The sequence below is a fragment of the Dinoponera quadriceps genome, unplaced genomic scaffold (genome assembly GCF_001313825.1).
Source record: "Dinoponera quadriceps isolate SergipeBrazil2010 unplaced genomic scaffold, ASM131382v1 scaffold96, whole genome shotgun sequence".
Taxonomy (NCBI): domain Eukaryota; kingdom Metazoa; phylum Arthropoda; class Insecta; order Hymenoptera; family Formicidae; genus Dinoponera; species Dinoponera quadriceps.
Genome location: NW_014554269.1, coordinates 107,476 through 129,007, shown reverse-complemented (window position 1 = coordinate 129,007; position 21,532 = coordinate 107,476). Strand labels below are relative to the sequence as shown.

The 21,532-nt window shown below is 37.9% G+C and overlaps 5 protein-coding genes across 11 annotated transcripts in view; 4 read left to right on the top strand and 1 right to left on the bottom strand.

Moving 5' to 3' along the window:
* Window positions 1-12,565, top strand: part of LOC106740619 (protein TANC1) — a 29,088-nt gene extending 16,523 nt beyond the window's left edge. Inside the window, exons 3-16 of one of the 3 annotated variants that reach the window (XM_014611847.1) lie at window positions 307-427; window positions 584-727; window positions 976-1,113; window positions 2,300-2,887; window positions 2,957-3,288; window positions 3,378-3,656; window positions 4,040-4,210; window positions 4,827-5,033; window positions 5,408-5,674; window positions 5,766-6,061; window positions 6,134-6,585; window positions 6,661-6,962; window positions 7,075-7,494; window positions 7,578-12,565. In XM_014611847.1, the coding sequence (XP_014467333.1) occupies window positions 307-427; window positions 584-727; window positions 976-1,113; window positions 2,300-2,887; window positions 2,957-3,288; window positions 3,378-3,656; window positions 4,040-4,210; window positions 4,827-5,033; window positions 5,408-5,674; window positions 5,766-6,061; window positions 6,134-6,585; window positions 6,661-6,962; window positions 7,075-7,494; window positions 7,578-7,880 (4,020 nt within the window). In that variant the 3' untranslated portion in view covers window positions 7,881-12,565. Of the gene's footprint in view, window positions 1-306; window positions 428-583; window positions 728-975; window positions 1,114-2,299; window positions 2,888-2,956; window positions 3,289-3,377; window positions 3,657-3,766; window positions 4,211-4,826; window positions 5,034-5,407; window positions 5,675-5,765; window positions 6,062-6,133; window positions 6,586-6,660; window positions 6,963-7,074; window positions 7,495-7,577 lie in introns of all 3 variants that reach the window. The other 2 variants (XM_014611835.1, XM_014611843.1) reach the window with 2 other exon arrangements.
* Window positions 12,566-14,550: 1,985 nt separating this feature from the next.
* On the top strand, window positions 14,551-15,765 carry LOC106752089. Its single transcript, XM_014633506.1, has 2 exons — window positions 14,551-14,694; window positions 15,476-15,765. The coding sequence occupies exons 1-2, from the start codon at window positions 14,551-14,553 to the stop codon at window positions 15,752-15,754; spliced, it is 423 nt and encodes a 140-aa protein (XP_014488992.1). The 3' UTR covers window positions 15,755-15,765.
* A 1,454-nt stretch (window positions 15,766-17,219) lies between these two features.
* Window positions 17,220-18,733, top strand: LOC106740576 (putative methyltransferase C9orf114 homolog). Of its 2 annotated transcripts, none has more exons than XM_014611765.1 (2): window positions 17,220-17,480; window positions 17,550-18,733. In XM_014611765.1, exon 2 carries the CDS (start codon window positions 17,597-17,599, stop codon window positions 18,710-18,712), a length of 1,116 nt encoding a protein of 371 aa, XP_014467251.1. In that variant the 5' UTR covers window positions 17,220-17,480; window positions 17,550-17,596; the 3' UTR covers window positions 18,713-18,733. The 2 variants fall into 2 exon arrangements, with proteins under 2 accessions (XP_014467251.1, XP_014467256.1); XM_014611770.1 differs by having other exon boundaries at window positions 17,537-18,733.
* Window positions 18,734-18,773: 40 nt separating this feature from the next.
* On the bottom strand, window positions 18,774-20,312 carry LOC106740587 (ribulose-phosphate 3-epimerase). Of its 4 annotated transcripts, none has more exons than XM_014611793.1 (5): window positions 19,940-20,312; window positions 19,643-19,878; window positions 19,442-19,549; window positions 19,148-19,369; window positions 18,774-19,019 (listed from the first exon to the last, which is right to left on the bottom strand). In XM_014611793.1, exons 2-5 carry the CDS (start codon window positions 19,874-19,876, stop codon window positions 18,900-18,902), a joined length of 684 nt encoding a protein of 227 aa, XP_014467279.1. In that variant the 5' UTR covers window positions 19,877-19,878; window positions 19,940-20,312; the 3' UTR covers window positions 18,774-18,899. The 4 variants fall into 4 exon arrangements, with proteins under 4 accessions (XP_014467279.1, XP_014467265.1, XP_014467272.1 ...); XM_014611779.1 differs by having other exon boundaries at window positions 19,643-19,908; window positions 19,995-20,311; XM_014611786.1 differs by having other exon boundaries at window positions 19,995-20,311.
* A 97-nt stretch (window positions 20,313-20,409) lies between these two features.
* Window positions 20,410-21,532, top strand: part of LOC106740571 (TATA box-binding protein-associated factor RNA polymerase I subunit B) — a 7,710-nt gene continuing 6,587 nt past the window's right edge. Inside the window, exons 1-3 of the mRNA XM_014611753.1 lie at window positions 20,410-20,802; window positions 20,884-20,974; window positions 21,268-21,472. Coding sequence (XP_014467239.1) covers window positions 20,716-20,802; window positions 20,884-20,974; window positions 21,268-21,472 — 383 coding nt within the window. The 5' untranslated portion in view covers window positions 20,410-20,715. The remainder of the gene's footprint in view (window positions 20,803-20,883; window positions 20,975-21,267; window positions 21,473-21,532) is intronic.

Here is a 21,532-nt window from a genome sequence, read left to right as displayed (position 1 = left end):
TTATTTTTGTTGAAACTTGCGTTAAATAGCGCCTTCTAAATATTAACAGTTCGTATTTAAAAATAGTGAAATTCTTTCTCAATACTCCTCCGAATTAATTTATATACAATTAGAGGAATGTGTATAATTATTAATTATTATTAATTTATCTGCTATGATCAAGATTGTTATAACTGAGAAAGAGAAGGTAAGAGGAAGGTGAAAAGGAAAGGGAAAGTGAGCAAATTTCCTGCTGTCATTTTTTAGTTTATTTAATCATTCGAATAAATTATCAATTTCTCTTATTATTTGCTATTTTATTTTCAGCAACAGGATGGAGAAGAAAATCTCTCATCGACAGCAATGGCGAAGAACTTTAAGTGCAAGCCACCGACATTTTTAGATTCTTCCGTCTCTCAAGCTCAACAGAAACTCCAAATGACACAGAGTATGTCAAAACATGTAATTAATTATAAGCTTACTTTTCGGTATTTGAACATCGCTTACTCTCTTAATGTCATTTCAATACAAACTTGTCATTGTTTCAGTCCAATTTTGTTTTTTAAGAAAATATTTGTTATTAATAGCGTAAAATTTTGCGCAGGTTGCCCCACACCACCGAACCAACGAAAAAGATTCTTCCTCAATCCAAAAGTACTCAGAAGTTCCTTCACTCCACAGAAATCTTCAAGACGTATGACATCCTCGCCCGAACCAATCGCAAATGATAACCCCTCCGCGTTATCAGGTAAGAATTATTTGCTTTAAATTATGAAACAAAGAATGAGTCGATAATCGGAACTTGGAAATATAAAATCATATAGCCGTAAGCTATAGGCTAAGTGTGAGTCGACGCTTTCATATATCTATCTTTTTAAACCAACTTACAAAATCACGCTTTGCATTCGCTCAAAAATAATTTCCTCGGCTCGAGAATGAGCTGTGCGATGTTTAATTTTAACGCCAAAACCACCTACACACGTTTTGGACACACAGTTTGGATGACCACTTCGTTGGAGGGAAAAGCGAGATGGCCTGGCGTTGTCTTAGGGAAAATCAAGTCTCTGTGGAACAGCAGTCAAGGCACAGCTAACGACGGGCTGAATCAGCTTATCGGCTCGAGTAAAATTGCAGGCAGGGGAGATTTCTTAGAATTCGATGTGTATTGCTATCACATATACGAAATGCTTGGTGTTTGCGAGTGAATGCTGGAGAACTTTAAGGGATGTAATGCGTGAGCCTTCCGACTCACTGCATTCACCCGTGCGAGACTATTTTCCTTCTGATAACACTTTTCGTAGCAATTCACTTTGGAGCATGATAAACATACACACATATGCAGTTTGATTGCCTATCATTACGATTGTCACTTACGATGTCACTGCTTCTGCTGGAATCATGCTACATTGTATATATTTATTTTTCCTCCTCATTAAGTTGAACAATGATAATATATTCCGTGATCATCACATATTTTCCGTTAACTGAATTCTATTATTTATTATAATCCCATTTAACTAATTTTTTGAATTTAAATAAAACTTTTACATTTATCTACTCATAAAGCATAAATGTTCAAGAGACATCCTAGAGACGTTCTAAAGATATTCGAATATGTAAATTGTATTATATGAATACGAATTACGCTTAATTTTCCAACGCTTTTCGCTTCTTTTAACTTTAAATTATAATTTTTTTTAATGATTTGCACATAGACTTTTGTTAAATAAATTTAAATAACTTATAAGCAATATAATATAAACTTATGATAATAAATTTATAAATTTATAAATGATAATTTTATAAAATCATATATAAATAATAATTTTTAAATTCAAAATAGTCTTCATATTTGTGTCATAAATCCATACCGTATAACCATACCGTTAAACACTTGGATGTAACATTTCGTTTCTAATGTGTATGGCGTATGTCATATTATAACGATATGTTTAGATGAGCTATGTTTAGATGGACAAAACTACCCCACTTGAACGAGATATGAAGATTTAATTGCCACATGTATCGCATTTGTATTTGAATCGTTGTTCGTTGCTTTCAATATTCGAAATGGTACTTTGAGCAATAATGTCCGCCTGAACATATTTTAATAGAATGTGACTTTCACTTTTGTATTTTCATTTTCAATTCTCAAATATATATAGCACGAAGTATTTGCTGGACCAGTATATAGCACCTCTTTGAATTTTTTAGATTGGATCAGTTTGGCCGATTTTATGTCCTTCTTCCATCTTTTCATTTTAATTGGGTTGTCTTATACACCACGTCTTTCTAACTTATTTCCAATTTCTATCCTCAGATGACGAGGGCGGTTGTGTGAAGCCACTTTCTTCAAAGACTAGGAAATCGTCACAGTCGGATCTGTATATGAGACTGGGTTTGCTACTAGGATCCGGGCGGGCGAACGCAAACGCGGAATCAGACGCATGTTCCACGCGAGCCCCGGTGCAAGGGCATGACAGCTCTGCGGCTTCTTTCAGCAGCCTGACCAGCTTCGAGACGCAAACGTTGGCCTCGACAAACACGAGCCCGGTGTCCACATTGACGGGCACTTCGAGCGAAGCGGAGGCCGCGGCGGCGCTGCGATGTCCTGTCAAACCAAAGGTCAAGGCAAAGGGAAAGATCAAATCCAGGAACAGCGACAGCGCCGGCAGCTTAGCGTCCATTTCCACGTCGTTATCCGCGTCTACGTCGATGTCCATGTCTATGTCGGTGTCCGTCTCGGGTCTGTCAAATGGTAGCTCCAGCCCGCTCACGTCCAGAAGACATTCCGTTAATACCACTCAAACAGGTCAAGCAGACGAGGTCGGTCAATTTAAAAACAGACGATCCTGCATCAGGAGGTCAGCGAGAACTAACAATTTCAAGGGACCAGTAGACGCTAAATGTAATATTTGCTTCCTAACATTTCCAATCCGAGTGTTCCGAATATAACAAGGGTTTATGTTAATTTCAGTACGTTTCGCTCAGCATCACGCGACGCAGTTAACACTAAAGCCGTTGTTCTTTGAGGTACCTTTATTAGAGGAGGACCCACTTTTCGCGGGACGGCAATGGCTATTGCACGAATTAGAATCCATGATCAACGGCTCCAGTCCTGGTATCTTGATCTCTGGATTGCCTGGCACGGGTAAAACCGCGCTCGTCCTGCAGTTGGTTGAACATAGTTGTTTTGGTAGAAGGAAGGAGCAGCCAAGATTTTTGGAAGCGAGTAACGAATACGACGAGAATGAGAAGCAGAACAGTAGCACGACTTTGCGAGCTAATATCCGGCATACGAATGAAAAGGTGCGACATTGACATGTTTCTTTTTCTTGAACGTTATTTTCTATTTTCAAGGACAAGGTACAAGATTGTGTTATCATGTTGAATCGTAGGTTCGCGAATTAGCCTCGCACGTCGTGGCTTACCATTTTTGTCAGGCCGATAATAACAGTACCTGTGTAGTGCCGGATTTAATTCACTCGTTAGCAGCTCAACTTTGCCAAGCCCCTCAATTGATCTCGTATAGAGAGTACCTCCTGTCCGAGCCTCATCTTCAGGGCTCGCTGTCGCAAAGGGAATGCACCGTCGATCCAGATCTCGCTCTCTCCAGGGGTATTATCGAGCCCCTTTCGACTTTGAAGAAAGCGAACAGATTACCAGACACAAATATGGTATTTAAATGAAGTATTAAGGTTGCATTTCTTTCATATCTTCCCTCGCAAATAAATAATAAACTCTTGCTTGTTCGCAGTAAGATATTGCTCACATATCCTGCTTTCAGGTGATATTAATCGATGCTATTTGTGAGGCCGAATATCACAGGCCGGACCGAGGCGACACTATAGCTTCTTTCCTAACCAGACACGCTCCTAACATTCCTAGTTGGCTAAAAATCGTTTGCACAGTCAAGTTGCAATTATTGGACTGCGCAAAACAACTACCGTATACAAGGATCTCGCTAGATAAGACTACGAACGATGTTGTCGGTAACGGCATCGCGAGGGACTTGTCCGATTACATCAACTATAGGCTCATGCAAAGTCCTTCCATACAGGCGAATATAACAGCGTCGGTAAATGGCAAGGCGGAATTGTCGTGCAGTGCGAGTCAGATGAGATTCGCTTCACACTTGCTCGCATTGGCTAAAGGAAGCTTCCTCTTTGCTAAGTTGACGCTCGATCTCATCGAAAGCGGCCATTTAGTTGCTAAATCTGCGAGTTACAAGGTATGTACATATGAGTATAAAAGATTTGAACTAATTAAATTTATTCGCACCAACAACCTGCGCTCGGCTTCTATGTTTTCCTTGCTGCTTCCTTTTTGTACGTTTCTTGACGTACACTACTAAAACGCTTGAAATTTCAAATATTAAAAACTACTATTTATAAGGCGCATTAGACCAAACGTTTGGACACAGGTTTATTTACTTTTCATGTAGATTCCCCGCATACAAGCAGATCAAAATTAGCGAAGCACTCACTGTGTCTTCTTTTTATTAGCAGTGTGATGATTCAGCGGTGCTATATTGTTGCAACAAGTCGCTCGTATATTTACCAGATTCGTATTACATAAACGCCCATCCAATGACGGTGCTAATTAGCGAGAGTTTACTTATTAATTATTACTTTATTAGTTCTCGTGCAAAAAACCCTAGAACTTCCGAAATCTGAGTATTTTTCGGACGAGTACTTTTCCGACAAGTTTTCAGACAGAACAGCGCCATATAAATAGTGAGCGTGAATCAATTTGTATCTCTCAAATTAAATTATAAGCGACAATAATAATGTACTTTATAACCTTAATGCTATTGAAGATTTAATGAATGTTACTTCGTTTTTCAGGTCCTACCGGTTTCTCTCGCGCAGATCTTTCAATTACATTTTAATTTGAGATTTCCCACGGCAGCTTCGTTTGACAAAGTGCAACCTCTTCTGGCTGTCTGCCTGGCAACTTTGTATCCACTGACCCTGCCTGAAATTTTCTACTCCGTAAATTCTCTAAATACAAGCTATTTTATTTCATGGGAAGACTTTTTGCAGAGATTCAAGGTAAGTATTAAATCGTTTTGAGAAAATGTAATATATAATATCCACTAATAGAGTGTTCATATCACATCTCTTTTTAACAAATAAAATTGTCTAATTTTTTTCTCCTTCGCCGACGCGACTGCGTGCGAAAACAAGTAAGTTGAAATAATTTAACAAAAAGACACCCTTATTAGATTAGAAGCGAATAAATAATAATTATTTTATTATTAACTACATTTTTCGATGAGAAATATACGCTCACGGCTTTTCAATTACGTATTCTCGGACAATGCCCCGTTAACAATGTGTTATATTAGTTGTTAATTGTCGCAGCGAATATCCGCCTATTTAACGTAACTTCCTCTTATTATTTAACGTAATCCTTCTCTTATTAGATGCTCTCTGGCTTTCTCGTGAAACGCTTGGACGACACGTACATGTTCTTCCACCCCTCATTCAGAGAATGGCTGATGAGGAGGGACGAGGGAGAATCGACCAAGTTCCTGTGTGACTACAGACTCGGGCACGCGGCGATAGCATTCAGATTGTCCCGCCTTCAAGCGCCGTTGGACGGTGACAAGACCTTGGAACTGGGCCATCACGTGTTAAAAGCGCACGTTTATAGAGGCGTAGCTCCGTGTTTACCCTCGCGCGATCTACAGGCAAGTATTTTAACACGACGAATAACAATTATAATAATACGTCAACACGCATATTATGAAAAGAAAATATAATCAAGCTTCGTTCCTGCAGGCAATCTGGCTGACTTCGTCGAGCGAATGCGTCTCTTTGGCGCTGTGTATGCTTCGAAACATTTATAGCCCGAACGTAAAGGTATCGCGATTGCTTTTGCTGGCAGGCGCATCTCCAAATTACATCACTGAATATCTAGGCAACGCATCGGCTCTATGCATGTACGCGCATGAGGGTTCCGTCGAAATGGTGTCGCTTCTCCTCGAGTTCGGTGCCGACGTCGAACTGACCAACAGCCAGGGTTGTACCGCGCTATCACTCGCAGCTGCCCGAGGTCACTGTGATGTCGTCAGGAGGTACGATTACATATAGCCGCACTAAATGCTTTGCATACGAGAACGTAGACACATTTGTCACATACTTCGCAGGCTGGCTGCCGCTGGAGCGTCATTGGGACACGCCGACATGGCCGGCCAATGTCCGTTAGTGCACGCGGCCAGGCATGGGAGATTATCCGTAGTAGGGTATCTCCTCGCCTGCGACTGGGTTGTACCTGCCAGCGAGAACAAAACGGAAGGTGGTTTCATAGAAGTAGGTAGAGAGGAAGCTGCCCAACAAGCCGTTGTCGCGGCCGCGTCGCAGGGCCACGAAGCCGTCGTGGAATATCTTCTAGATATGGCTGAGGTTATCGTAGATCGTCCCGATACGTTGATAGGCGAGACCGCTCTGACAATTGCCGCTGCGAACGGCTTAACCGCGACAGTCTCTGCCCTCTTAGCCCGTGGCGCTAACCCGATGGCTGTCAACGCGAAAAGTCTTTCCCCTTTAATGCTTGCCGTTAGAGAAGGCCACTGGAGTACTGCTGAACAGCTCTTGCAAGGTTCGTATGTTTCCTTCCTCTTCATCTTTCGGATGAAGAACCGACTTGATGAGTTGTTGAATTCACGTTTCACAGGAGTTTTGTCCGCCAGCACAGACGCGGCAGTGGACGAAGTTTTACCGCTTCTGGAACAACGCGACCACGCTGGCCGTACCACGTTAATATTCGCTGCTTCAGAGGGTCATACCAGCCTGATCGAGTTACTTCTCGACAAAGGATCGATCTTAGAAACGAAGGATAAAGATGGACTCACTGCGCTCTGTTGGGCTTGCGTTAGAGGACGCGTGGCCGCCGTACAATTTTTACTGGACCGTGGCGCTGATGTCAATACTAACGACAACACCGGTAGAACTCCTTTGGATTTGGCCGCATTCCAGGTAGATTTCAGCGTTCCTGCTTCTTTGTCCGCGCTACCATTTTATTCGTCATATATTGCTAATGATTTAATGTCGCCGGTGTCTATCTAATACATGGGGGAACATATCATAGGGTAATCCAAAACTGGTACAGCTGTTGCTCGAGAAAGGTGCCGCAGTGGAACATGTCGATCTTCATGGCATGCGTCCCTTGGATCGAGCTATCGGATGTCGCAATATACCGGTGGTTCAATGCTTCTTGCGTCGTGGCGCTAAACTGGGTCCCGCTACTTGGACTATGGCGGCTGGAAAACCGGATGTTTTAATAATCCTGCTAAATAAGCTTTTGGAGGATGGCAACGTGTTGTATCGGAAGAACCGGTTGAAAGAAGCGTCGCATCGATACGCGTACGCTCTCAGAAAATTTCCAACTTCGCCGGAGGAGGATTGCCAAGGCCAGGAACAGGGTCATATGATGCTGCAACTTCAAACTTTTACACAGCTTCGCTTAAACTTTCTTCTGAATCTCAGTCGATGCAAACGTAAAATGAACGTTAGTAATATCGGCTTATTATCTGTTACACTGGTTTTGTCCATTCGTTTGTTTATTTATAATATAACATGATTCTTCGACAGGAATACATCGAGGCAATCGAACTTGCTGACGAAGCTCTCAACGTACGGTCCGTGTCCTATGAGGCGTTCTATGCCAGAGCTAAAGCGCGCGTGGACTTGGGCTTGCTCGAGGACGCCTTATCGGATGTTCAAGAAGCTCTACGAAACACACCGGCTTACAACAGACAAGATCGTAGAGTACTTACGAGCTTGAGAGAAGAGATCGTCTCTCGGATTGATGGTGCTGGATCCAGTAAAGGATACGGTGACTGCGTAACCAGATCTCGCCTACGAGCGTCAGTAGACACTCTTACAGAATTATAAAGACATTTGTAACGGCCACAAAATCGGGGATAAGTTAAGATTACACATAATCCTTTCGATTCGAGTGTCAATTATGATGATTACTATTCCTCCATGATGACATCGAATTCAGGACCGAATTTAGGGAACGGCCAAACGAATTTTATTCGGCTTAGAGATTCTTGAGAGACCTAAACGGAGTTTTGCGCTCCGTGTTTGTGTTCATTGAGCGTGTCAAATAACGACAAAAGTTGGTCGAGAAATCAAAAACTTACTCCCTTAATTGAGATTGAGATTTTAAACATATGTCTATTACAGTCTTCAAGTGGGAAGTGTGTTACGCATCTTTAACATATTTCACCCCGTATATCTTATTATTATTACAAATAATTTATTATTTAGATATTTAAACTTTCGCGTGTTCTCCAAGAGCACATTCTGATGCGAAAATAATTGATTCAATTAAATTTAACTGTACGTTTTCGGTATAAATTACGTATACTTGAAAATTCCTTAATATTCTTATAATACTTACATATTTTACTGAATAAAAATATTTTCAAACGTTTAGAATAACGATAATTATACTTGATTCTAATAGATACGTGCACAGTAATTGTAATAGCGGCCGCCATAGCAGGATCAAGTCGTATTTTAATTTATACGATACTCGGACGTTGGTTGATTGTTATTAAAATTCGGAATATTTGGCAGCTATATTGTTTGGCCATAAAGCTTGCACATGTTGATTATAATCTACAAAGTTGCCCGTCCAAAGATGATTTTAAAAGAGAAGACATCCTACATTCTTTCTGTTATACGAATATATAACATTATTTATTTGAATTATACTTTTCATAATGATCACGAATTGAATAAAAATTTATATATACGCGCACGTGCACACAAATTTATAGAGGAAAAAGTGGTATTATGGCCCTTCATTTATATTTTGTTTAATAACTTTATTAATATTTTTACTTGAAAATTTAACGATTACATTCGTCGAAGTGTTGTTCAATCTATTCTAGAAAGTTATGAAATACTTATTATTTATTTATAAAAATTGGACAACATTGTATAATGAATCGAAAAGAAATATAGGTAGTAATGTGGCCTCTATTAAAATAGATTTAAAAAATTAGTTTTTTTTTTTAAATAGTGTTTTGTTATAAATTTATATATTTATTCGAAATAGATTTTCTTAGAAGGAACACAATGAATATGAATAATGAATTTAAGCGTGAATTTTTAATATATTCGGTTAGCCAAAAAGTCTTTTTTTGTTTTTTTTTTAAAGAAAATTTAGAGACATATTTTATGTGCAAACTCAAAACTTCGTTTAATAATATATTGATCTTTTTATTCAACTATTTTCTTCCATTTTTCAGACAGCTTTATTATTCCATCCTCGAAGAACTTTCCATTTTTTTCAGTGAAAGATAACTTCAGGTAGATGTTTCCAGATTGTCGCATTTCTTTCCATTAAAGCTCGACTCCCTCCGCTAGCCATATTTTGTGACGCCATAGATGAGAAATTACATGCAATAACCCACATAGCAAAATATATCAGAGATATATATTTTTTTGGGGGTCTCTTGACAAGCTGTCCTAGTACAGGACATTCAGTGATTTGTTTGATGTTAGAAAGGCTTGCGCGAAATATGCCCCTTTGCACATTCCATTCTATTCAAAACTTTGAGTCAGCCTGTTAACAGATCTGGGGGAATCTTTCGTTTTAACCTTCTTATAGAGTTTCCTTCCGTCATAAGATAATTAGCCAAAGTGTTTGGATGATTTGTTATTCTTTCTCTGTAGCTTTCGATTCTTGACTTAATCTTTTTCCTTATTGTGGGTAAATTCAAGTTATGGTGTATGATGTCGTTAGTTACGTACCAAGATGCATGAGTTATGATTCTCAATATCTTTGTAAAATTTCAATGTTAGAAAGGGACACTGTACCCCATAGCTGGATCCCATATGTCCAGATGGGTTTTAAGATGACTTTGTATAAGAGCAGTTTGCTCTCTAGGTTTAATTGCGATTTGTGATTCATCATCCAGTACATTTTACGCAGTTGGAGTTCCATCTGCTTTCTCTTGGCAAAAATGTGTTTTTTCCAAGCGAATCTGTCTAGATGCATTCCGAGATATCTAACTTGTTCCATTGCGGGCACCTCAACGTCATTCATCCTGAAATATTAACTTTTAGATTATATATGCATGAAATTTACACCAAGCATAATCATATTAAACGCGAAGTGAACGTTATCTTTTAAAAAAAACGAAAAAACTTATTGGCCAACTCAATAGATAGGGACTTATTTATTGGATGGTAGGCACAAATTGTCAGAAAGACAGTTTCTACAAAACAAATAGAATTTTAAACCTAACTTGAATTGTTAACTTATCGAATAACTGCTTCGATATATGAAAATCTCAAAAAAGAAACCATATTAAACCTACCCTAGTAGCACACTTCATTGGCGTTACATTGACCAATGTTCAGCCAATACATCACCAATGAAATGTGCTACTAGGGTATTTTAATAGGAAGTCACATTAGCAAAATGCTATGTTATTGTTTAACTTGGCATAACTCGAAATGTATACAGCGGGATAAAATATTAAATAATGAACAAAACATTCACAAAGTGTACATCTATTTGTGTGATAATACGCCCAAATTTAAGAAGAACGAGGAAATATGTATAATTAAATGCTGAAATATATTTTGAAAACATGTCGAAATGCTCGAAAGTTAAAATGCGTTATAACAAATGCCAACTATTGGGTATTGGCATATTAGCGCTATTACGTAACAACGGGCTATTAAATAAGTGACTCCATAAATAATCACTAAAATTCGCTAACTAGTAGCGGAGATATTAAGAGGGGAGAGATATTATTATTCATTATACCTACCAAGGCCATGATGAGACTTTTTCTTCTATGTAAATGTGTATTATATCGATATATAGTAATTGGGTTTGTAGCATTATTCTAATTAAAAAGAGAAATTATTTAATTGTTCCTTTTTTTTAGTATTTTATATAACAGCCATTAAAATATGCACTGCTGCGTGGGTTGTATATATAATACGTTGAACTTTCCGTTTAGACTGTTTCCTATTTTTGTTATGGAACTATTCAACAATTATGTCACATGAAATTTGAATATTTTTACTCTTCTCCCCTTCGTCACATTCTGTCACAAAATATTTAGACTCCTTTCCAATATTACGTGACGTGTAGAATTAAGCCCCCTCTCTGTCTCTATATGTTACTAAATTTTTTTAGATCCAGCATGAAAATAAGTACCGTGTGCCGAGGGCTTAATGTGATGTTCTATGATCTTTATTTTCCATCTATCTGCTGTCATACAAGCTAATAGACTCCCCTTCTTCGTGGTGTGATGTAATTGTTGAATGTGTATGCGTGCGCGCGCGCGCGCGTGTGTGTATATGTGTGTGTGTGTGTATGACTTCTTGTTTAAATATAACTTATTATAAAATGTCATATAATCATGTATTGATACCGAAATACTATACATATACAATTATTACGTCATAGAACGTAAATGATCCACGCAGCGGGATGATCATTTTTAAGTGTTATTTAAAAAAATTCAGTTCTTAATAAGTCAACTTCGCAAAGCTTACTATAAAAATAATGTTGAAAAATTTAATACAATGTCAGCAAGAAATTCAACCATAAAAGTAGTTACATTCTACAATGATCTAATTGAAGTGAAGATAAGTTGTATTTATGTTTAACATGTTTCAACTCAATACGTTGCAATATGCCGTTATAATTATAAATATTTTATTCCAAAAAGAAATTATTCTTATTAAAAATATAGTATTTTAAAGTTGAATATTAACATTAGAAATAAAAAGCTTTTTTTCCCTTTTTTTCTTTTTTGACAGGAAATTGTATAAATACATACAAATTTCATAAAACTATGTGTATTCTGTAGTACATTTAAAACGTTATTTTCTTACTAATAATGATTTTTTCAGTCTTATAAATATTATAATGCATATATTATAAGTAAACTATCAATTTCGAGAACGTGCGGGAGGGGGAGAGGGGAGGCACATGCGACCCACGCGGCATGAACGGAAAGTCGTCAAAAATCAGTCCGTGTTAATCAGCAAACGTGTTAATAATCTTAGTATGATATTTGTTAATAAATTAAATATAAATTTCATATAAATTTGAGCCATGTATATATAGAATAGTTATGAAAATTTCCAATCTGGACACGAAGAAAGTTAATGCCGTTATCGATAACACGAAAAAAAGTCTGATTTCTTAACTTCACAGCAATATTCATTATGCTTACATCTTGCCAAGCGTATACTCTCGTAAAATATTGCAAAACTGGTGTTAATGTAAACCGCTGTTTAAGCAGTTTATTTAAATATTTTCGTAAACGCAATTTACAAATGTAACGGAGCGCTGTTTTTTTTTTTAATTCGTTTCAAACATAAGGATAAAAGATATACTGAATGTTATTAATTCTGTCGTAACGATAAAGAGAAAGTGTCAAATAAACCAATTTTTCATTCAAACAGAAATCTTTTTACTTCCATATCGATATATCTCGATAAGACGATTACATATAATTTAAGATAGCATTGAAATATTTACGTTCATTAGTTGAACGCGGGAGAATCAGTGTTTCTTCCTGTTTCCCTTATTGTTCCAGCACGTATCCTATTTTTTTTTTAATTGTACTTATAATCGAGGAAATTGTAAAATATAAAAAGATTTTGTGCAAAATTATCAGTTTTCAATTTTAAAATAGTAGCCATATAATCATTGAAAATATTTTACTAAATAAGCTTCGATCGTGCTAACGCCTTAAATACATAAAATGCATGAATTTTACGTGAGTGACCGTTGATGCCTAAGATTTCAAATACGAAATTTAGTCTCAAATGTATGTCAAGATACGACTGTATTGACGACTAAAGTTATAATAAATACACTTTATTTAATTATATACACATGTATAATATATTTAATCTATGTTATTTAAAAATAATGGCGTTAAAAAATCTCATCCCATACATTCCGTGCATTTGAAGTATTTTCAAAGAATAGTGATTACGAGCTGATGTTTCAGTGTTCTTAATTAATATTTATACGTAGGGAAATACGAGGGTGGATCAAATATAAACGAGCCTTTTGCAAAAAAATCATATATTTTTCAAAATCAATTCTAATTAACATTTTTCTTATTTTTCTACATAGTCCCCCATCTTATCTATACACTTCCTCCAACGGTCTGATAATTTTTTAATCCCGGCATCATAAAAAGTTCGCGGACATGTATCAAACCAATTGCACACGAACTGTACTTGTACTTTCTCGTTCGTTGTGAAGCGCTGTCCACCAAGGGCTTCCTTGAGTGGCCCAAACATATCGCATGGTGACAGGTCTGGATTGTAGTGTGGATGTTCTAGGACAGCCCAGTGCATATCGGCTAATTTTTATTGTGTTACTGCTGCGGTGTGAGGTCTGGCGTTGTCATGGGGAAGCGATACACTTCTGATCGGAACGTCGCGCCTTTTTGACCGATAGGCAGCTCGAACTTGGCTAAGAAGATCACAATAATAGACAGCATTGATGGTTCGACGTTCTTGAAGAAAATCGACCAGCAGAATGCCTTTGCAGTCCCAGAATACTGTGGCCAAGACCTTCCCCGTAGACAACCGCGTCTTCGTTTTCATCGGTGCACTTTCGCCAGTCTTCCGCCTTTGTAACCCAACGAGCCGACACCAATTTTCGAAATCCCAACTCATTGCGAATGATTGATTGCACACTTCCATTTCTGATCTGAAGTTCCTGAGAGATTTCATGAGCAGTTAAGCGCCTGCGATGAGTTCTCGAACAGCCTCGGTGTTTTGCGCTGTGATACTGGTGCGGGGATGGCGCGGGTGGGCAATGTTTTTAACATGCTCCCGTCCTTTCTTAAATTCGTTACACCACTGTTTCACCCGAGCCCATGAAAAGGTTCTTTCCTCGAACTGTAGGAGTAAACGGCGCCGAATTTCAGCAGCATTTACATTTTCATTGACGAGAAACTTAATAATAACACGTTGTGCAACTGCGGGGTGTACCTCTTTCTCGCTCATCGTAATTGCTGCTGACAGTAAAAAGCACGTGGCGCGCCAACGTTATTACTGTCTTCCACATGACCCCCCTCCACTGTCCAAAACGTTGCAGACCCCTCACGCCGCCGACGGACGCTCAATTTAAAAAGGTTCCTTTATATTTGATCCACCCTCGTATGTATTATTTCCGATACATGTACATAGTAGAAAATAATTTGTTGAATAAGATTGTACTTTACTGTGCAACCGGAGGTTCAGCCACGTAAGAGAGCGCGGCTGACCGGAAGAAGAGGGATACCGCATGAAAAGCAGAAGTTTTAAAAAGCCAAATTGAAAACAAGGAACGCACGTGCGCGGGAGCCGCGTGGGTGAGAGGCGATTGGCCGGAACAAGAGACAAACGAGGGAATTGGAGGAGACCGACGATGGCCGCGCGCGCGCCTGCGCCAGACATCGAGGCGTGACTGCGATTGGCCAAAACCGACAGCGAATCAGGAAGTATCGCGAAAGGTGGAGAGCGTTTGAAATCAAAGAAGAGGGAAAAGCAGGCAGTTGCAAGCGAGCATGGGATGAGAGAAGACGTAAACCCAGAGGAGCGAAGAATTACGCAGGGACGAAAGGAAAGGGGAACCCTGGAAAGATTGCTGCTGGAGAGGAAAGCCGGCGGTGGAGGCCCAGGAAGACGCGGGGAAACGACCGGTCGCCTGGCGACGGTAAGTGGTATAAGAAAAAAATTGCCACAGTTCCCCCTCGTAATTTTCCGGGAAATCGGGACCCCTCGTCGGAGAAGAGAGATACCCGGTGGGAGGCTCGACGCGGATCGCGACGACGAAGGCCGGAATCCGAGGACCACCCGGGTACAATAAACGACGCCTATTACGTCGTTTCATCGTGCGTATCTGAATGTGTTTCGGTTTGTTACGGAGAGAGTCCTGTGTCACAATAGGGCGGGACAAGAAAGCCGCGAAAAAAAAAATTTGCGCAGCGGTATTTCCCTTATCATCGCGTCGGTTCGCGGAAAAAATTTCGTCTTCTAGGAACAGTGTTTCTACGAGTTAGATTCAAGACGTAATAGTTCGGTTTGTTATTTCAGGACAGTTAATCGTTTTCTTTTATTGTAAATATTACTTCCATACGGACACCCAAATATACTTATAACTATTCTGTAGTTTCTAAGTGCGTTTATCTTATTATCTTAATCAAGCCGTTCCTTATATATATATATTTTTTTATTCCGTTATTCCTTAGAGTATTTGTAATATGTATGTGTGTGTATATATATATATATATACATATGCATATACATAAATATATATATATATTTTTATTCCGTTATTCCTTAGAATATTTGTAATATGTATGTGTATATATATATATATATATATATAAGATAGTATATATATAAGATAGATATGTATATATATATATATTTTTTTTTGTTAATCATATCATCGTTTGTCGCGCTAATAATTTTTATTTTTTCTTAATAAACAGAATTTAGTCTTTCGCGTTCCAAGAAACGTGCTTCCTTTCTCGCGCCTTCCTGCTTTTCCATACCGTGTGTCTGGGGTGGGCGTCCTGTGGCTCGGATACTCTCTTCGGGGACGACAACGCTGTCAGGGAGGGAAACCCCCTCGCACACCAACTATAACACGGCATATCTGGGGAGACTTGGCCGGTCCAGCTTCCCGGGCCTCGAGTTTGGGCGAAACTCTCAAAACGCCCTGGCGACCGTGGACGGGCAGCGGGATCCTTGGGGAAGTTCACTTCTAAAGGTTCGGCGAGGCCTGGACGGTTAAACGTCGACTTTNTTTTTTTTTTTTACCAAAAAACCGGAAAAAACTTATGCATATACCTGGTACTTAGTGACATCCGGTTACGACTGCTACTTGAATCGACATCTATAATATTATCTTGTAACGTATAATTTTTCTAATGCTAATAAGATCTTTTTAAAAAAAAATAAAATATATATTATCTACATAAATATGCCAGTAACCAGTAAAAATATTTGAAAGTTAAATGATATGATATACGCAGAATTATATAAACGTAAGACGTTTGATACAACGGAAGAATCTATTGGCTTCTACCCACAGGACGCGGCAACACTTGCCGCGCGGCTGGAAGTTCGCGCGATAGCCAATAAACATCTAGTTCTTATCGAAAATGAACGGCATGTTGATTGGCTACCGCGCGAATTTTCGCCGCACGACAAGCGTGCCGTGTCTTTTGGGCAGAAGCTATATGAGAAAAATCTTTTGATTGGTAAGCACCAGTTCCACGAGTTCCTTTCCGTGGGGCAGTAGAAAATATGTTTCAGTGGAGCGCAATTAGAGGATTGTTTGCTGGATTGGACGGACTTTATTCCACCAATTCCGCATTGGGTATACGAGGAGGGACCCCAAAAAAAAAACCGGATTTTTTGTATAAAAACTTTATTTATTAGATTTTTTACAAAATTCCTTCAGTCACCTTCAAAGTACTCTCCATTAGATACGATACACTTGTCAAGTCTTTTTTCCCACTGTTTGAAGCATCTCTGGAACTCTTCAACTTTGATATCGTCCAGTGCCCTTTGCGAAGCTGTTTTTACCGCCTCCATATCGTCAAAACGCTTCCCTTTTAGATTTTTCTTCATTCTCGGAAACAGAAAAAAGTCGCACGGGGCTAGGTCTGGTGAATACGGAGGGTGGGGAACGACAGGCCATCCTCGAGAGGCCAAATAATGGGTCACTCGTAAGGCCGTGTGTACGGGGGCAACTGCTCGGTCAAAATCCGCTGGCACGAGCTCCAACTCACGCCTGTCTCTTCTGAAATTTGGTCGATCGTGAAACGACGATCTTCGTTGATTTTTTGGCGGATTTTTTCAACATTTTCATCGTTTCGAGATGTTGAAGGACGCCCAGAACGAGCATGGTCTTCAACACTCATCTCACCATGTTTAAAGCGCCCAAACCACTCGAAAACTTGTGTGCGGCTCATAGCATCCTCTTTAAAAGCCTGTTGTAACATTTGGTAAGCTTCCGTTGCCGATTTTTCAAGCAAGAAACAAAATTTCAAACACACTCTTTGTTCTTTTAAATTTGCCATAACAATTTTCGCAGGTGGAAAAAAATAACAGTAAGAGAAACACAACACTACGCTCAAACGTTAACCTACAAACTGACGCCGTCTGCACAGCTGTTTCGTGAAGGTCTCTACTAACCTCATGTAGTGGGAGAACTCTCTACTACGTCTACGAATGGCAGCGCACTCTCAGTTCAATTTTTTTTGGTTCCCCCCTCGTATATTCCGCACCATGGGACCACCGAGCCATAACTTATTTACTAGTTCAGCAGTACAGCTAAAAAGAACACACCACAGAGACAGCCTGTTCAGTAAACTCGTGCATTGTTGAATTCCGCTGCATTGCTATGAAAAGAACGTCTGCATGTGCAGTTCCAACTAAGAAAAACGTTTCTTTTTTTTTATACATCTATGAATTAAATTAAATTAGGTAAGATTATATAAAACTTTCATACCCGTGACTCTAAAAAATATTTCTGCGAATAGAATGTTATTTTAGAAACATCAGTGTCGATATTTTCTGATCCTGGTAATCTTCGGGGAATAATGTCTGCCGCAAAACCCGAAGCAAAATGTTGGAAGGAATACAACTGTAAACGGAAAGAGTTACAAAAACAATGGAAGGAAGAGAAGCTGATAAAAAAAGCTAGGAAAGCGGAATTAAAAGAGCAATTGAAGAATGAAACAAAGGAGCACGTAGAAGATATAAAGTATGAACAGCCGGAAATCTGCACTGTGAGTATAGCAATACCTGGATCAATTCTCGACAACGCACAGTCCTTGGAATTACGGACATATCTGGCAGGACAAATTGCGCGTGCTGCATGCATCTACAATATAGATGAGGTCATAGTGTTTGATGACAAAGGCGATGTCACGGAGGATGAAAAAAAGAAGATGAGGAAAAACGACATACTTGGCGAAGCCAGAATAGGATGTCTGCAATTGGCTAGAATATTGCAGTATATGGAATGTCCACAGTACCTGAGGAAATATTTCTTCCCAATTCATAAAGATTTACAATATGCAGGTATATTGAATCCTTTGAATACGCCACATCACTTAAAACAGGATGACATTTCTCTGTACCGGGAAGGAATAGTTACGAACAAACCCACAAAAATTGGCAAAGGTTGTCAGGTAAATGTAGGACTCCAGAATGACGTTTACATTGATAAGATGTTAATACCTGGATTAAGAGTGACTGTAAAAATACCACCTAACCAACCAAATCCCAAAAAGTTGAAGGGTATTGTAGTACCACCCAACATACCACGTATGGAAACTGGCATATACTGGGGATATACTGTCAAATTAGTCAAAAATCTAACAGAAGTACTGACCAATTGTCAATACAAAGGTGGATATGACTTAACAATTGGAACATCTGACAAGGGAACATTGATTGATGAAATAGAAGCAAGAAGTTTGGAATATCGCCATTGCCTGATAGTATTTGGAGGTCTCGCTGGATTAGAAGCAATAGTAGATGTAGACTCACAGTTGGACACTGATGATCCATCATTAGTATTTCACAAATATTTAAATACATGTCCCCAGCAAGGATCACAGACAATCAGAACAGAAGAAGCAGTTCTTATAACTCTAGCTGAATTAAGAACAAAGCTGATGCCCAAAAAACAAGATGTTACCCAAAAATAAGTAAATTTAAAATAGATAAGTACATATTGCATTTGAAACTATTAATTAAATCTTACTGTACTAATTGCAATTATAAGAAATCTTTAATTGTAAGAAGACAGATCTTTGTACATATACATCCTTATAAAAATATAAAGCATCATTATTTTCTTAAGAATATTTCTCGCATTGTCTCTAATTACTATCATTATCCTGTATGTTTGTGTTTCAAATAACAATTTACAGTATTTCGAAGCGTGGAAATTACTTTAGCTTGATCAGGAGAACCTATAATAGCTGTACCAGACACAATCATATTAGCACCAGCCTAAAAATATGATAAATATAATGAGATAATATAATGATATAACTTGAATAGCACATATACACACAAATCAAATTTTTTAATAAAATTAATTGTAAATTATAGTAATTCTTATAATTCATCATGTATACCTTTGCACAAGACTCAATTGTAGTAAGTCCAACTCCGCCGTCAACTTCAATGTCCAATAAAGGATAATTTTCTCTCAACCATGCTACTTTTTGTAACATTGACTCTATAAATTTTTGACCGCCAAAACCAGGTTCCACGGTCATTACTAAGACCATATCAGCCAAATTGATATAATCGCATACAGCATCCACAGGTGTTCCTGGCTTCAGTGCTACACCAACCTGTTTTTTGTTCAATTTATGCAATATGTTGAAATATGTAATGGTAAAAAAAAATGTTTTTGTTGATGTTACCTTCATCCCTGCTTCTTTTACTTTTCTACAGACTAGAGAAACATCTTTTACTGGTTCAACGTGAAATGTATATTGATCTACCCCTGCATCAGCCATAGGTACAATCCACTGCAATTATATATATAATTATGCAATTATATATAAATATATCTTGATATATCTTTTAATTAAAAATCTTGTTTAAATATTCTTGCTACATACTTGGTCTGGATTAGATACCATCATATGCGTTTCGAAAAAAGCATCTTTTATTTTATTTCTAAGACACTTTACGATAGGATGACCAAATGTAAGATTAGGTACGAAGTGACCGTCCATCACATCCAAATGCAAATAATCTGCGCCATTATTTAATAACTTTTGCGATTCCTCATAAAGTTGCGTTAAGTCAGCATTTAAAATCGACGGACCAATTTTTGCACTAAGGTTTGCCATACCTTTGCAAGTATTTGAGAAATTTTCAGTCACTTTAAGGTAAAATTATATGAATAAACTCACATATGTCTGGTATAAATCTATAGAGAAATAGATCCGAATAAAAAACTTCTAAAACCTGTAATCTTTCTTTCGTAATCGATGTGACTCTTAAGCCTGTTCTACAATACGTCGTATGTCGGAATCAGATTTCGAAATGTAGTCGATGATTCAATAGCGATAACACGTTCTCGAAAAATACTTGGTTTGTTCTTTACAGCTGCACTGTTGAACTGGTGCAATAAGTTGAAATGAGAAAATATATATTTGTCTCACTTCAACTTATTGCATCAGTTCAGCAGTCTAGCTAGAAAGAACAAACAAAAATTCTTTCATTGGATCATCAGTTGCGTTTCGTCTCCGACATACGGCGTATTAAGTCAACGGCACACGATGCTTTTTGTGCTGAAGTCTGTTCGTTTTCGCTGCACCGCTGAACTAGTGCATAAGTTGAAGCGAGACAATTATATGTTTTCTTACTTCAACTTATTGCACTAGTTCAGCAGTGGAGCGAAAACGAACAGACTTCTGGATTGTTTGCTGGATAGAAATACTGCGTTCTGATTGGTACATGTTCAAAAATGGACATGACAATTCACCTATCAAAACGCAATATTTCCATCCAGCACGAAAACAAGCATCGTGTGCTGCTGGCTTTATTTCGATTAGATCCAAAACTCAGCGCACGTGATGTTGAAAGTTGTGTCCGATTTTTACAAAAGCGAATTTGTACCCCTTAAATTGTTACATATTCTTACGTGATGTAACTTTGTGCGGCTGTTTTCAAATATTTTTATAAAATGGAAAAGTGCAGAATATGTGGCTCTGCTGATTTCTATAAGGATTCCGGTTATTTTTTCTGTGTAACATGTCAAACGCAAAACGAGGTAAGCTTGGATAAAGGATAATAAGAATAAATTAAAGAATGTTATTATATCGAAGTAACATATAATATGAAATTTGCTTAGGATATCAGAGAAGAAATATTAGAAGTACGTATAGATGATACTACAAAATTGAGGAAAACGAGAATTCGTTGTGCGAGACGCAGCAGAACAGGTTTGTTCTTCTTTTCTTTTTAAAAAAGAATTTGTGTAACTTATGGAAAAATAATATATAATGCTCAAAGAATCAAGTATTTCAATTATTTCAGCAATACTAGTCTGGTTTAGCAATAACTAGTTAAATTCTGTCTTTATCACTTAGATATAGCCAAGGATAGAATAATGATTCTTTATTACTACTAGCTAGCTTTCTGAATTCATCCTAAACCAGATTAGGATTACTGTGCAAATATAATCAGTTATGTGTATTATTACTCATATGTAAGTTTAATATTTGCTCATATATAGATGAGGAGCTTGGATGGACATCATGGGAACTTTACAATTTTGTTTTGGTTGGTTTAACGAATGAACTTATTGAACTTGGTGCACCAGTAGATATAAAAGTTACAGTATTACAATTATGGGCAAGATATCTTGGGAAATTAGAAGTAGCTTTTATATCAACAAAAAGGAAACTTGTACCAAAATTAGCTAGAAAATATAAAAAAAGGTTCCTATCATTTATATTTTTTAAGAATCATTTATCTTTAATAAGTTTAATTTTTAGTAT

Coding starts and splice junctions, on each gene's coding strand:
- LOC106740576 (XM_014611765.1), top strand. CDS start 17,597: ATGTCTGCCGCAAAACCCGAAGCAAAATGTTGGAAGGAATACAACTGT.
- LOC106752089 (XM_014633506.1), top strand. CDS start 14,551: ATGAGAGAAGACGTAAACCCAGAGGAGCGAAGAATTACGCAGGGACGA. Junction 14,695..15,475: donor CGACCGGTCGCCTGGCGACG/GTAAGTGGTATA, acceptor CTTAATAAACAG/AATTTAGTCTTTCGCGTTCC.
- LOC106740587 (XM_014611793.1), bottom strand. CDS start 19,876: ATGGCAAACCTTAGTGCAAAAATTGGTCCGTCGATTTTAAATGCTGAC. Junction 19,370..19,441: donor TAAAAGAAGCAGGGATGAAG/GTAACATCAACA, acceptor AACAAAAAACAG/GTTGGTGTAGCACTGAAGCC. Junction 19,020..19,147: donor CAATTGAGTCTTGTGCAAAG/GTATACATGATG, acceptor TCATATTTTTAG/GCTGGTGCTAATATGATTGT.